General features: G+C 46.6%; 1 protein-coding gene across 2 annotated transcripts in view; it reads left to right on the top strand.

The window, feature by feature from the left end:
• LOC118392380 (cadherin-like and PC-esterase domain-containing protein 1) overlaps positions 1-13,153 on the top strand; it is an 82,657-nt gene that overhangs the window by 7,326 nt on the left and 62,178 nt on the right. For both annotated transcript variants that reach the window (XM_052460226.1, XM_052460227.1), the window contains exon 2: positions 9,831-10,008. In XM_052460226.1, the coding sequence (XP_052316186.1) occupies positions 9,831-10,008 (178 nt within the window). The remainder of the gene's footprint in view (positions 1-9,830; positions 10,009-13,153) is intronic.

The following is a 13,153-nucleotide window of genomic DNA, read 5'->3' as shown; positions in this document are numbered from 1 at the left end:
AGGGTGCTGGGATGGTAGGGTCAGGGAGTCAGTTAGGGTGCTGAGGTTAGGGTGCTGGGATGGTAGGGTCAGGGAGTCAGTTAGGGTGCTGGGATGGTAGGGTCAGGGAGTCAGTTAGGTGCTGGGATGGTAGGGTCAGGGAGTCAGTTAGGGTGCTGGGATGGTAGGGTCAGGGAGTCAGTTAGGGTGCTGGGATGGTAGGGTCAGGGAGTCAGTTAGGGTGCTGGGATGGTAGGGTCAGGGAGTCAGTTAGGGTGCTGGGATGGTAGGGTCAGGGAGTCAGTTAGGGTGCTGGGATGGTAGGGTCAGGGAGTCAGTTAGGGTGCTGGGATGGTAGGGTCAGGGAGTCAGTTAGGGTGCTGGGATGGTAGGGTCAGGGAGTCAGTTAGGGTGCTGGGATGGTAGGGTCAGGGATTCAGTTAGGTGCTGGGATGGTAGGGTCAGGGAGTTAGTTAGGGTGCTGGGATGGTAGGGTCAGGGATGCAGTTAGGGTGCTGGGATGGTAGGGTCAGGGAGTCAGTTAGGGTGCTGGGTCAGTTAGGGTGCTGGGATGGTAGGGTCAGGAGTCAGTTAGGGTGCTGGGATGGTAGGGTCAGGGAGTCAGTTAGGGTGCTGGGAGGTAGGGTCAGGGAGTCAGTTAGGGTGCTGGGATGGTAGGGTCAGGGAGTCAGTTAGGGTGCTGGGATGGTAGGGTCAGGGAGTCAGTTAGGGTGCTGGGATGGTAGGGTCAGGGAGTCAGTTAGGGTGCTGGGATGTTAGGGTCAGGGAGTCAGTTAGGGTGCTGGGATGGTAGGGTCAGGGGTCAGTTAGGGTGCTGGGATGGTAGGGTCAGGGAGTCAGTTAGGGTGCTGGGATGGTAGGGTCAGGGAGTCAGTTAGGGTGCTGGGATGGTAGGGTCAGGAGTCAGTTAGGGTGCTGGGATGGTAGGGTCAGGGAGTCAGTTAGGGTGCTGGGATGGTAGGGTCAGGGAGTCAGTTAGGGTGCTGGGATGGTAGGGTCAGGGAGTCAGTTAGGGTGCTGGGATGGTAGGGTCAGGGAGTCAGTTAGGGTGCTGGGATGGTAGGGTCAGGGAGTCAGTTAGGGTGCTGGGATGGATCAGGGAGTCAGTTAGGGTGCTGGGATGGTAGGGTCAGTTAGGGTGCTGGGATGGTAGGGTCAGGGAGTCAGTTAGGTGCTGGGATGGTAGGGTCAGGGAGTCAGTTAGGGTGCTGGGGAGGTAGGGTCAGGGAGTCAGTTAGGGTGCTGGGATGGTAGGGTCAGGGAGTCAGTTAGGGTGCTGGGGAGGTAGGGTCAGGGAGTCAGTTAGGGTGCTGGGATGGTAGGGTCAGGGAGTCAGTTAGGGTGCTGGGATGGTAGGGTCAGGGAGTCAGTTAGGGTGCTGGGATGGTAGGGTCAGGGAGTCAGTTAGGGTGCTGGGATGGTAGGGTCAGGGAGTCAGTTAGGGTGCTGGGGAGGTAGGGTCAGGGAGTCAGTTAGGGTGCTGGGATGGTAGATGTGTGTACTCCAGTGGTGGTCAGTGCTGTTTAAGATGAGGGAGGACACATTTTTATTCATGAGCATGGCCTTATTTCTATTACAACATATTGGGATGACTTGCATTCATATTCCATTCACCTAGTTCAATGTAACAGCAATAGGTTTAGGTTACTACATGATACTAACATTTTCCTATACACATCATAAGGGAGCCTATTAATGAAAGTTTACATCGTAGGTGCACAGACAGTGACACATTCAATACCGCCTTGCACGCTCTTGCCTGCATCTAGCTGATATAGTGTGTAACCATTACTCCAACAGTTGCAAATGAGAGTTTCTATTGGAAAAATTCAGGTTTTTATGCCCATTTGGTTTCATTTGCTTCCGTTTAAGAAATGTATTTTCAACAGAATCGGCGGGAAATGAATACACCCCTGATCATTCATAGCAGCCATGTTGTTTTCCCTCTCACATCTATGCACTCTCTTCCTCTCACCTTGTCCCTTCGCTTGTGGACTTCAATGCACAACACATCAGCTGTATGTGACCAGGCGAGAAAAACTTTCCAAATCATAACGTCTACACACAACCTACATCGTTGTCACCATATTAACTTCATAGTCAACATAGCTAATATAACTAACGTTGTCAGTAAACCTGCTACAATCATGCAGTAAAGTTCCAGTGTACAGTCAGTAAACAGTTTAGCACTTACACCGGCAAGCCCCGATGGCAATAAATTAGTAAAACCAAAAGCTTATGTTGACTTGGAAGAGTTCCAGTGTTGTGTTGAATAGTCATAACCAGCTAAGTAACATAGCATCCCCCTATTTGAACAAGGTGTTTGTGTTGGCTAAACTAGCTAGCTGCATTTGCTAACTAAGTAAGTGAAACTTAAAGTTTTTTTTTTTAAATGACAATCTCTCTATTTCTCTCTTGCTTCTCCTTCATTTTGGAGGAAATTAATTTGTTCAAAACTGTTCAACGATTGTCTTTCTCTCTCTTTGAGTCAACGACTCACCACATTTTATAAACTGCATGGCTCGCTAGCTGTATGCTTTCAGTACTAGATTAATTATGGGTGGACAACATGTCAGTTCATGTTGCAACAGCTCTGATAGGTTGTAGGACGTCCTCCGGAAGTTGTCACAATTATTGTGTAAGTCTATATAAGGGGGTGAGAACCATGAGCCTCCAAGGTTTTGTATTGAAGTTAATGTACCAAGAGGAGGACAGAAGCTAGCTGTCCTCCGGCTACACCGTGGTGCTACCCTAATGAGTGCTGTTGAGGCTACTGTAGACCTATATTGCTAAATAGTGTTTTAATACATTATTTGGTAACGTGATTATATTTAGTATAGTTTTAACTAAAATAACTTTAAGTGTTTAACAATTAAACATTTTATGAAATTCACTGAGGAGGATGGTCCTTCCTCCTCTGAGGAGCCTCCCCTGGTGTACTCTAATGGCTGGGTCCCAATACTGTTAATTTTGATAAGAGACATTACTGTGCAGCCGTATTCATCGACCTGGCCAAGGCTTTCGACTCTGTCAATCACAACATTCTTATTGGCACACTCGACATCCTTGGTTTCTCAAATGATTGCCTCGCTTGGTTCTCTGTGTCATTGTGTCAAATCGGAGGGCCTGTTGTCTGGACCTCTGACAGTCTCTATGGGTGTGCCACAGGGTTCAATTCTCGGGCCGACTCTCTTTTCAGTATACATCAATGATGTTGCTCTTGCTGCTGGTGATTCTCTGATCCACCTCGACGCAGACGACACCATTCTGTATACTTCTGGCCCCCCCATGGACACTGTGTTAACTAACTTCCAGACGAGCTTCAATGCCATACAACTCTCCTTCCGTGGCCTCCAACTGCTCTTAAACGCAAGTAAAACTAAATGCATGCTTTTCAATCGATCGTTGCCCACACCTGCTCGCCCGTCCAGCATCACTACTCTGGACGGCTCTGACTTAGGATACGTGGACAACTACAAATACCTGGGTGTCTGGTTAGACTGTAAACTCTCCTTCCAGACTCACATTAAGCATCTCCAATCCAAAATTAAATCTAGAATTGGCTTCCTATATCGCAACAAAGCATCCTTCACTCATGCTGCCAAACATACCCTCGTAAAACTGACCATCCTACCAATCCTCAACTTCGGTGATGTCATCTATAAAATAGCCTCCAACACTCTACTCAACAAACTGGATGCAGTCTATCACAGTGCCATCCGTTTTGTCTCCAAAGCCCCATACACTACCCACCATTGCGACCTGTACGCTCTCGTTGGTTGGCCCTCGCTTCACACTCGTCACCAAAACCACTGGCTACAGGTTATCTTCAAGTCTCTGCTAGGTAAAGCCCCGCCTTATCTCAGCTCACTGGTCACCATAGCAGCACCCACTCGTAGCACGCGCTCCAGCAGTTATATCTCACTGGTCACCCCCAAAGCCAATTCCTCCTTTGGTCGTCTTTCCTTCCAGTTCTCTGCTGCCCATGACTGGAATGAATTGCAAAAATTTCTGAAGCTGGAGACTCACATCTCCCTCACTAGCTTTAAGCACCAGCTGTCAGAGCATATTACAGATCACTGCACCTGTACTTAGCCTATTTGTAAACAGCCCATCTATCTACCTACCTCATCCCCATACTGGTATTTATTTATTTATTTTGCTTCTTTGCACCCCAGTATCTCTACCTGCACATTCATCTTCTGCCGATCTACCATTCCAGTGTTTAACTGCTATATTGTAATTACTTCGCCACCATGGCCTATTTATTTCCTTAACTTACCTCATTTGCACTCACTGTATATAGACTTTGTTTTATTTTGTTCTACTTTATTATTGACTGTATGTTTTGTTTATTACATGTGTAACTCTGTGTTGTTGTGTGTCGAATTGCTATGCTTTATCTTGGCCAGGTCGCAGTTGCAAATGAGAACTAGCCTACCTGGTTAAATAAAGGTTAAATAAAAATAAATAAAACATTTGTCCTCTACTTGGTATCCTTTTCTAAATAACGAGTAATCGAAATTGAATGAACTGCTAGCAGCAATAGAAGTGGTAGCATATGAAGGAAACTCTTCAGTTGATGATACTGATAGAAGACTAGGAGACACCTGCACCATATTACTGTACTGAGGAAGGATGGAGACACCTGCCCCATATTACTGTACTGAGGAAGGATGGAGACACCTGCACCATATTACTGTACTGAGGAAGGATGGAGACACCTGCACCATATTACTGTACTGAGGAAGGATGGAGACACCTGCACCATATTAACTGTACTGAGGAAGGATGGAGACACCTGCACCATATTAACTGTACTGAGGAAGGATGGAGACACCTGCACCATATTAACTGTACTGAGGAAGGATGGAGACACCTGCACCATATTAACTGTACTGAGGAAGGATGGAGACACCTGCACCATATTAACTGTACTGAGGAAGGATGGAGACACCTGCACCATATTACTGTACTGAGGAAGGATGGAGACACCTGCACCATATTAACTGTACTGAGGAAGGATGGAGACACCTGCACCATATTAACTGTACTGAGGAAGGATGGAGACACCTGCACCATATTAACTGTACTGAGGAAGGATGGAGACACCTGCACCATATTAACTGTACTGAGGAAGGATGGAGACACCTGCACCATATTGGAGACACTGTACTGAGGAAGGATGGAGACACCTGCACCATATTAACTGTACTGAGGAAGGATGGAGACACCTGCACCATATTAACTGTACTGAGGAAGGATGGAGACACCTGCACCATATTAACTGTACTGAGGAAGGATGGAGACACCTGCACCATATTAACTGTACTGAGGAAGGATGGAGACACCTGCACCATATTAACTGTACTGAGGAAGGATGGAGACACCTGCACCATATTAACTGTACTGAGGAAGGATGGGGACACCTGCACCATATTAACTGTACTGAGGAAGGATGGAGACACCTGCACCATATTAACTGTACTGAGGAAGGATGGAGACACCTGCACCATATTAACTGTACTGAGGAAGGATGGAGACACCTGCACCATATTAACTGTACTGAGGAAGGATGGAGACACCTGCACCATATTACTGTACTGAGGAAGGATGGAGACACCTGCACCATATTAACTGTACTGAGGAAGGATGGAGACACCTGCACCATATTAACTGTACTGAGGAAGGATGGAGACAAATACTTGGAAGTCTGGAGATGATTTTAGACAGCTCGCCCCACCTGTCTGATGTGTGCATTAGCTTTCTGTTATGTTTAACTACATATTTGTTTATGTAAAATGCACATTTGTTGTGATTGAATGATGACCTTCTGATTTGTTTTGACTGTTCTCAACTTCGAACAAGATGTCTTACTCGATGTACTGAATGCGACTCATATGGGATAGGGCGATATGCGTTTTGCAGACCCCCTCATTATGGGTGTTTGGCCTTGGATGTGACTGGGTGATATGAGTCATGGAATGGGTGTCTATACATTGCCAGTGGGCTGTATATCTGTTTCTCTGTCTGTCTCTGTGTGCATGGCTGAGATGGGAGTATTTATAACCCTGGGCCTCTCAGACACACTGAACTCTACCCATGGAGCCAGTGGTAAGACTAAGCCACATCCTGTCACCGAGAGAGAAGGTTAGGGATGGAAGGAGAGAGTGGGAAAGAGAGCCAGAAAGATGGGGGCGATGAAGGGCTCAGATGGATATTTTGAGAGGGTCAGAGGGAGTGGAGGAAGAAAAGAGTGAGGGATGAGAAATGGAGGCAGGGAGAGAATGACTGTGAGAATAAAAGAGAGAAGTAGAGCACAGAAGAAAAGCCTCCATGGCAGATCCTTCACCAGTAACCAAGGAGAGAAGCAGCATGGTAGTGCATGACCAAACAGCCCCTACAGAGCCAGATGAATACTAACACATAGACAGGGCCAGAACCAGGGCTTATACAGCCAGCCCTGGCCTCTCTAGACTCCCCAACAGTCTCACACAAACAGGCCTTTCTCCTTTTGGCTCACCCTCCTGTCCCCTAATTCGCAACCTCTCCCTCTCTTCCTCTTCCTCTCTCCCTATCTCTCCCCTCCCTGTCCCCGGACAGCTAAACTTTCACACATGTATTTTCCTTCCAAACGAGTGCAAGGCCCATTAACCCTCTGCATTCCTCCGTCTCTCCACGGATGGAGGGACATATGGTCAATACAGCGCACAGTGAACAGACCCACCTCAGAGGGCTAACAATCACACACTGGATGTGATATGAAGTGAACCCAGGGGAGATTTATGTGGGTAGGACTTTTCACTGTCGTATGGAAGCACTCTGATTTGTATGGGCTGCTGAGATCATGTGAGTCACTCATAAATATTGTAGTACTCTCAGTCCATTGAAAGCTGTCTTTCCCCATATTTACTAACAGTGTCAGTGTAGTTACTATTGTGGTAGAAGGTTGCGGTTAAAGTGATACATCTGTCTTGTTTTGCTTCGAAATGGTGTGTTGTAGAGAACTGTTTCTGGAAACCAACCCAGAGCAGAGCACCACCCAGTTCACATGTGACCATCCAAAAACACTGCTGTGACATCACATCACTCTGTTGCGTACATATTTCAGCAGTGGTGGCAGAGAATGTGGGGCATAACTTGCCTGTACGTCATATTCAAGCAAGTAAACTGTATCGAGTAATGTATTTGCGGGATGATGTTGACGTCTTGCGGTTTGGGGTCAAGTTTAGTGTCACAATTGGTTAGGTATTATGTTCACGTACTGCGTGTATGGGTCTTCATCATCTGGACTGGAACGACGGGTTAAGGTGAAGATGTTTACCGTAACCATATGTCTGCTAGCATCAGAGCGGTTGCCAGGGGAGTGTCAGGGACATAGCCACTAGAAGTAGTTTCAGGGAGGGGTTGCTGTACATTTTGGTGCCACAATTTTTAATTTCAGATTTTTCAGGGGGTGCTGCAGCACCCTCAGCACCCCTACTTCCCGCAGCTATGGCCAGAGGGTTGCCATGGGGTGGAAGGACCAGAGAGCGTGACCTGTTGGGAAGAATCATAGGTCGGGCCCAGTCAGCCAGGACTGTTAACGATAGCAGGTCTATTAATATACGACTAAATGTGGGATACTGGGATTCAGTATCAGCAGAACACATACCAGATACTGTATACTCAATGCTACTGCCCCTCTGACAGCTAGAGGGGCTCCACTGTCCATCACAGGGTCGTCATGGGGACGAGGAGCGGGGTCCGTATTTTTTTTCTCGTTGGTGATGTCAGCACTGGCAGATGAGGTCATTTTAGAAAACATGGAGAACTCTTAATTTTAAGGGCTGCTTGTAAACTCATTATAAACCATTAGTAAATAGTTTGTTTACCATTGGTAAACTTAACATGAATACATCATAAATCGGCTGTATTCACAACACACAACACAACACATTATGCAGTATTGATACAAACGTCTTTGCTCATCAAATCAGTTACCAAATGAAAAAGTGGAAGCAATTTCCTCGGTAAACCTGAGCTCGCGGCTGTGTGCTGTGTATACCAAAACAGTTTAATCAATACAAACATAATTTCCCCAGCAGTGGTTCTCCCTCACTCTGCCAAATAAACTGTTTATGAGTGTGTTTAATATGAGTCCCTCTCGGCTACGGATTATATTGAAGGTGCGCTGTTCAGAGGATTGCCTCTGTTGTATAAACACCTTGATTCGATTCCCCGCTTATTAAAGTAATATTATTCTAATATTTCACTCTGTGTTATGGGCCAACTGTAAACTCGCTCCTTCCTTGCTGGAGGAAGAAGAGAGGAGGAGGAAGGGGTGATGGAGTGTATTTGTTATTACTCAGGGAGAAAGGGAACGAGGGAGAGGAAGAGAAATGAAAGAACACAAAAAGAGTTCTAGGCCTAGGATCCCAATTTGGCGAATCTCCTAATGAAATAATTATGTTTGTGTTTGAACTGGGCCATGGCGGATTGGCAGGCAGGGAGGCAGCAGGATGAGCACTGTGGAATATTTGCATGTTTGAGATTAGTATCTGGGGGAAGAGAGGATGGAAAGGTGGAGTGTAAGTATTGGAAGGTGGAGAGAGAACGGGGCTGTGGGTGTATTAGAGGGTGGAAAGGATTCTGTGGAGCTGGTTGGAGGGAGATGGGAGGGTAGAGAAACTCGTTGCAGTTATGGGGGTCTTGTGACGTTCCCTCTGATGTGGCCTGCAGCTCCCAGATGGAAACGTTTACAGGCCACGCCACCATAGGCCTCGGGAGAACGAGAGGAACGACAGAGAGAATATAGAGAGACTGGAGAGGAATGGTATGGAGAGAGAGAGACTGGAGAGAGTGATTTAAAGGGAGAAGGGTAAGAGAGAGAGACAGAAAGACCGGAGAGCGAGAGGAAAAGGAAAAGGAGAAAGGGATAAGAGCGAGACTGATAGAGAGACAAATGAATGAGCAGGCAATGGAGAGGGAGGGGCGAACAGTTCTGAAAGAAAAGTCCCTCTACTTCAGAAATGATATAGTAAAAACTGCCCTCCCTCTCCTTACCAAAGGAGATTAACTTTTTCTCTCTCTCTCCTACCCTCCATCTCCCCTCCCCTCCCCTCCCTACCTTCACCCCTGCCCCAGCCATCACAGTTTGATCCTGCTGCTATCCTTATCCAGCTTATCCAGCCCAGAGTTGTGTAAACAGAGCGAGCTGAGCAGCTACATAGCTTTCATATGTCCCTGTCAGCCCAATCATTCACAACTGGTTTCTCTCTCACTCGCTAAGGGTTTAAGCTTGTTTAGCTCAGGCTCTATTCCCTAGTGCTATAGGGTTGTTCTGTTCACTGTTTTGATGCCCTTTTCAATCGTTTATGGGGGCATTGTTTAAGTGCCGGTAATACATTCTGGATCCCGAGTGGCGCAGCGTCTAAGGCACTGCATCTCCGTGCTAGAGGCGTCACTACAGACCCTGGTTCGATTCCAGGCTGTATCACAACCGGCCATGATTGGGAGTCCCATAGCACACAATTGGCCCAGCGTCGTTAGGGTTTAGCCGAGGTAGGCCGTCATTGTAAATAAGAATTTGTTCTTAACTGACTTGCCTAGTTAAATAAAGGTGTGATAAAATGCAAATACAAATAGGATTAAAATGAGAAATAGTTCCATATGAACTGCCAGGAAATGGTCACTTTTGGCATCATGTACTGTCTTTGTGGGGGTCTTATGGTCTTTTATGGTCTTTGTTTGTATTGCATATAAATATACAGCAATGCTGTTTGTTGGTTGTTGGAGTGACCTCTCTATATGTCGATATTGAACATCCCTCTCTTCCCCCTCTTCCTCAGGTCAAGGGGTCCAATCAGAACCGGGCCGGGCGGGTCACACGGGCTATCGTGTTGACGGGTCAGCACGTAGCCGCGGATACAGAGGTCCAGCTGTTCCAGCGGATCCTGGAGCAGCGAGGCTACGAGGTCAGCCTGTCCCGATACGCCGAGACCAACACCGCCCTGAGACACGACAACGGTGAGCGGGAGGGAGGGTGAAGGGAAACGTTTTTCAACAGCATCGGCTAGCACTGAGAAAAGATAGCAGTGAGCGAGAGTGGTGGGAGGGAAGGTGGAAGAAAGGTCGGAGGAGAGGGAGGAAAGAGGAGAAGAAGGATCAAGAGATGCAGGATGGAGAGATTAGGGTAAGATAAAGAGAGGTGAGCAGGTTTTACAGTTAAGACGGACGGATGGGTAGAGGGAGGGAGGGAGGGAGCATTCAGAGGGATGAGAGGCAAGGAATGGGTGGAAAGGGTCCCAGAGAGGTAGAAGCTGATAGATAAATAGTATATTGTACGGTACAGTCTGTTCCTGCACACATACACAAACAATCCATTATTCACTTATTCCATGTACATGTGCTTCACCTCGTCAAGTGAGGAGAAAGGAAGTATACACATAATGGCTTCATTCACTAGCTATTTGTCCTCAGGCAAGTGACTTGCGTGCATACCCACACGCGCACAACCGTATTCCAGTCACTCATGACGTACAGACACAGGCATTAGAGCAGGGTTAGCAGAGGTGTGTGTGTGAGAGAGGCCTGCTGCTCTGGCCAGGCAGGTGGGTGGGAAGAGGTTAAAGGGTTAGCAGCTACAGAGCCTGGTCTGCACCCCCTGCTGGGTTTACTGTCCTTTACTGTCCTTTTTAGGGCTCACTACCCCCCTTCTCCCCACACCGCCTTCGACAGTACACTCCCATCCCAGTCAGACAAAATAAGATTGATGGATTGCAGAAAAAGACAAATGAATAAGGCAAGATTTCCTTCTTGTCTTATTTTATGACTTTTTCTGTAATCTCTCCCTCTGTCTGGCCTAGGCTGTGTGAGTGTGTATGGAGTAGGAAAATGATAATGGTATTCCAGTGACCCAGTGAAGGACGCTACTGGAAAATCCTTGGAGCTCAGCATAGAAATACCATGTGGCTAGTTCAGCTGGAAGGCAGAGGGGGAGAGCGCGATAGAGAGGGACACTTATAGGAGACCAGATGTTTAAACTACCCTTGTCATTCAGGGTCATAAATCACGGCTCCACTAGTAAGACTAGTCCCAAGGATTACTTATGTGTTTGTGTGTGTATGCAGACAGGTATGTGTGCAGACAGTTATGTGTGCATGTTCCTCTAAGTATGTGTGTTATGTCCCTGTGTGTGTGTGTGTGTGTGTGTGTGTGTGTGTGTGTGTGTGTGTGTGTGTGTGTGTGTGTGTGTGTGTGTGTGTGTGTGTGTGTGTGTGTGTGTGTGTGTGTGTGTGTGTGTGTGTGTGTGTGTGTGTGTGTGTGTGTGTGTGTGTGTGTGTGTCTTCTGGGGTTTACTATCAAGAGGAAAGTATCGCCAGGTCGCAGGGGTCAGGCTTTGTGTGTCAGAACGCCCAGCTGTCACTCACCCCATCAGTGTGATGATTGACAGGTCAGCCTGTAGACCATACTGGGGCTCTGGTCACCCTGATCAAAGAACCCAGCAAGTCGTTAGGTAAACAGCAACACCCTTAATGACTTTACCAGCCCAGAAACTGAATAGCATGGGCCTGGTAAATGTCTTTAGGACTGTGTCCTAAAAGTGTCCCATAAAAGCATCATATTCAGTCCTTGCACGTGTGCGTATTTATGATGGAAAGAGGAGACAAGGAATGGGGAATGTTTAAGAGTATTGGGAAATGCCTGTGTCATTAGCAGGGGTGGCCTTTTCTTGTGGAGGAGACAAGGCATTGAGCCATTTAACAGTATTGGGACACTGCCTGTATCATTGCCAAGGTATGCTACGTGTGTGACAGGAGATTTCATCCTTGTCTCCCATATAATGGATTTGTCTGATCTACATCAGGGCCTAAAAACTGGAGTGTACTGGAATGAAAGGGTAGGGTTCCTGGAAGAAAGAGTCGAGATCTTTAATTTGATGAGCCCTAATTGTGTTAGTCTCTTATTGGCTCGAATGCATCAGATTAGAGGGAGCCAATCATTTCCTGTTTACTCAAGCCAACCCAAACAGAGAGATTGAGATTGGCATTTACAGTTACTGTTGTTGTTTTCTCTGAGGGCCTTTTCAGTCTCCCAGCAGACTGTGCGTGCTTGTGTGTCAGGGCTCAAATTCTCTGATGGCATCGGCGGCCATGGCTGTCGATGCCCCCTTGTTAGGCAGTAATGCCCTCTAAGAAAATGTATCCCGTGCGAACAATTTGGCCGTTGTGCCCTTGGGCTGAATATAATAATTATAATTCCCTTATCCCGGCTGCCAATCACCGGAGCCTACTCCAAAGCACCTCTCACTCACGTGCTCTCTCAGATATCTAAATTCTTATTAGTCAATGCCCGTGAACGGATCCTTCTCACAGGCATCGCAGCACCAAAGTAGGCTACAAGTGAAGACCGACATATTGGGGATGCAGCGTCCTTCTTATCAAATTCCGATGCGCATATTGAAAATGTTAGAAGTTTCCACATTTACTTTTCGTCAGCCAATAAGATGAGTAACGAACAGCAAAAGCACTAGACAATGTCAATCTGCAACACCTTACCACCACTACACCTGGCTATCAGCAGAGAACTGTCTGGCAGCGAAAAAGTTAATTCAGCATAATTTACTGCCTTTTAAATAAACATAGCGGATATGGCTGACTTTCTTTTAAAAAATTGGTTGCTACTGATAATTGAGATGTACAAATTATTGTAAAAGGAGACTACGAGCAGATAAGAGGCAACCCTTGATTTTGATAAAGACATTAAAGAGCGAACTAGGACTGATGTAGTCAATATAACTATTTGTTCAGCACTTTTGAATTGTACAGTGACAGAATTCAGAACATGGGCCGTTCTTACAGTATTCTCCCTGTACACCAAGTCAGAACCGTAGGGTAAATAAAGGGAACATATAAGCAGACAATGAAAGCTCTTACAATATTTGATTATGAAATTTTTCTAAAACAGGCTATAGACTAAATGTGCACCAGCAAGTCAGAACAGTAGGCTAAGTTATGAGGGGAAAAGGGAGCAAATTATTAGAGTTAGGCACATGGGCTACTAACAGCTTACTACACAACGTACACTTAGTAAACTCAGCAAAAAAAGAAACGTCCCTTTGTCAGGACCCTGTCTTTCAAAGGTAATTCATAAATATCCAAATAACGTCACA

The sequence above is a fragment of the Oncorhynchus keta genome, chromosome 13, assembly GCF_023373465.1.
Source record: "Oncorhynchus keta strain PuntledgeMale-10-30-2019 chromosome 13, Oket_V2, whole genome shotgun sequence".
NCBI classification, from domain to species: domain Eukaryota; kingdom Metazoa; phylum Chordata; class Actinopteri; order Salmoniformes; family Salmonidae; genus Oncorhynchus; species Oncorhynchus keta.
This window is presented reverse-complemented; position numbering and strand designations above follow the sequence as displayed.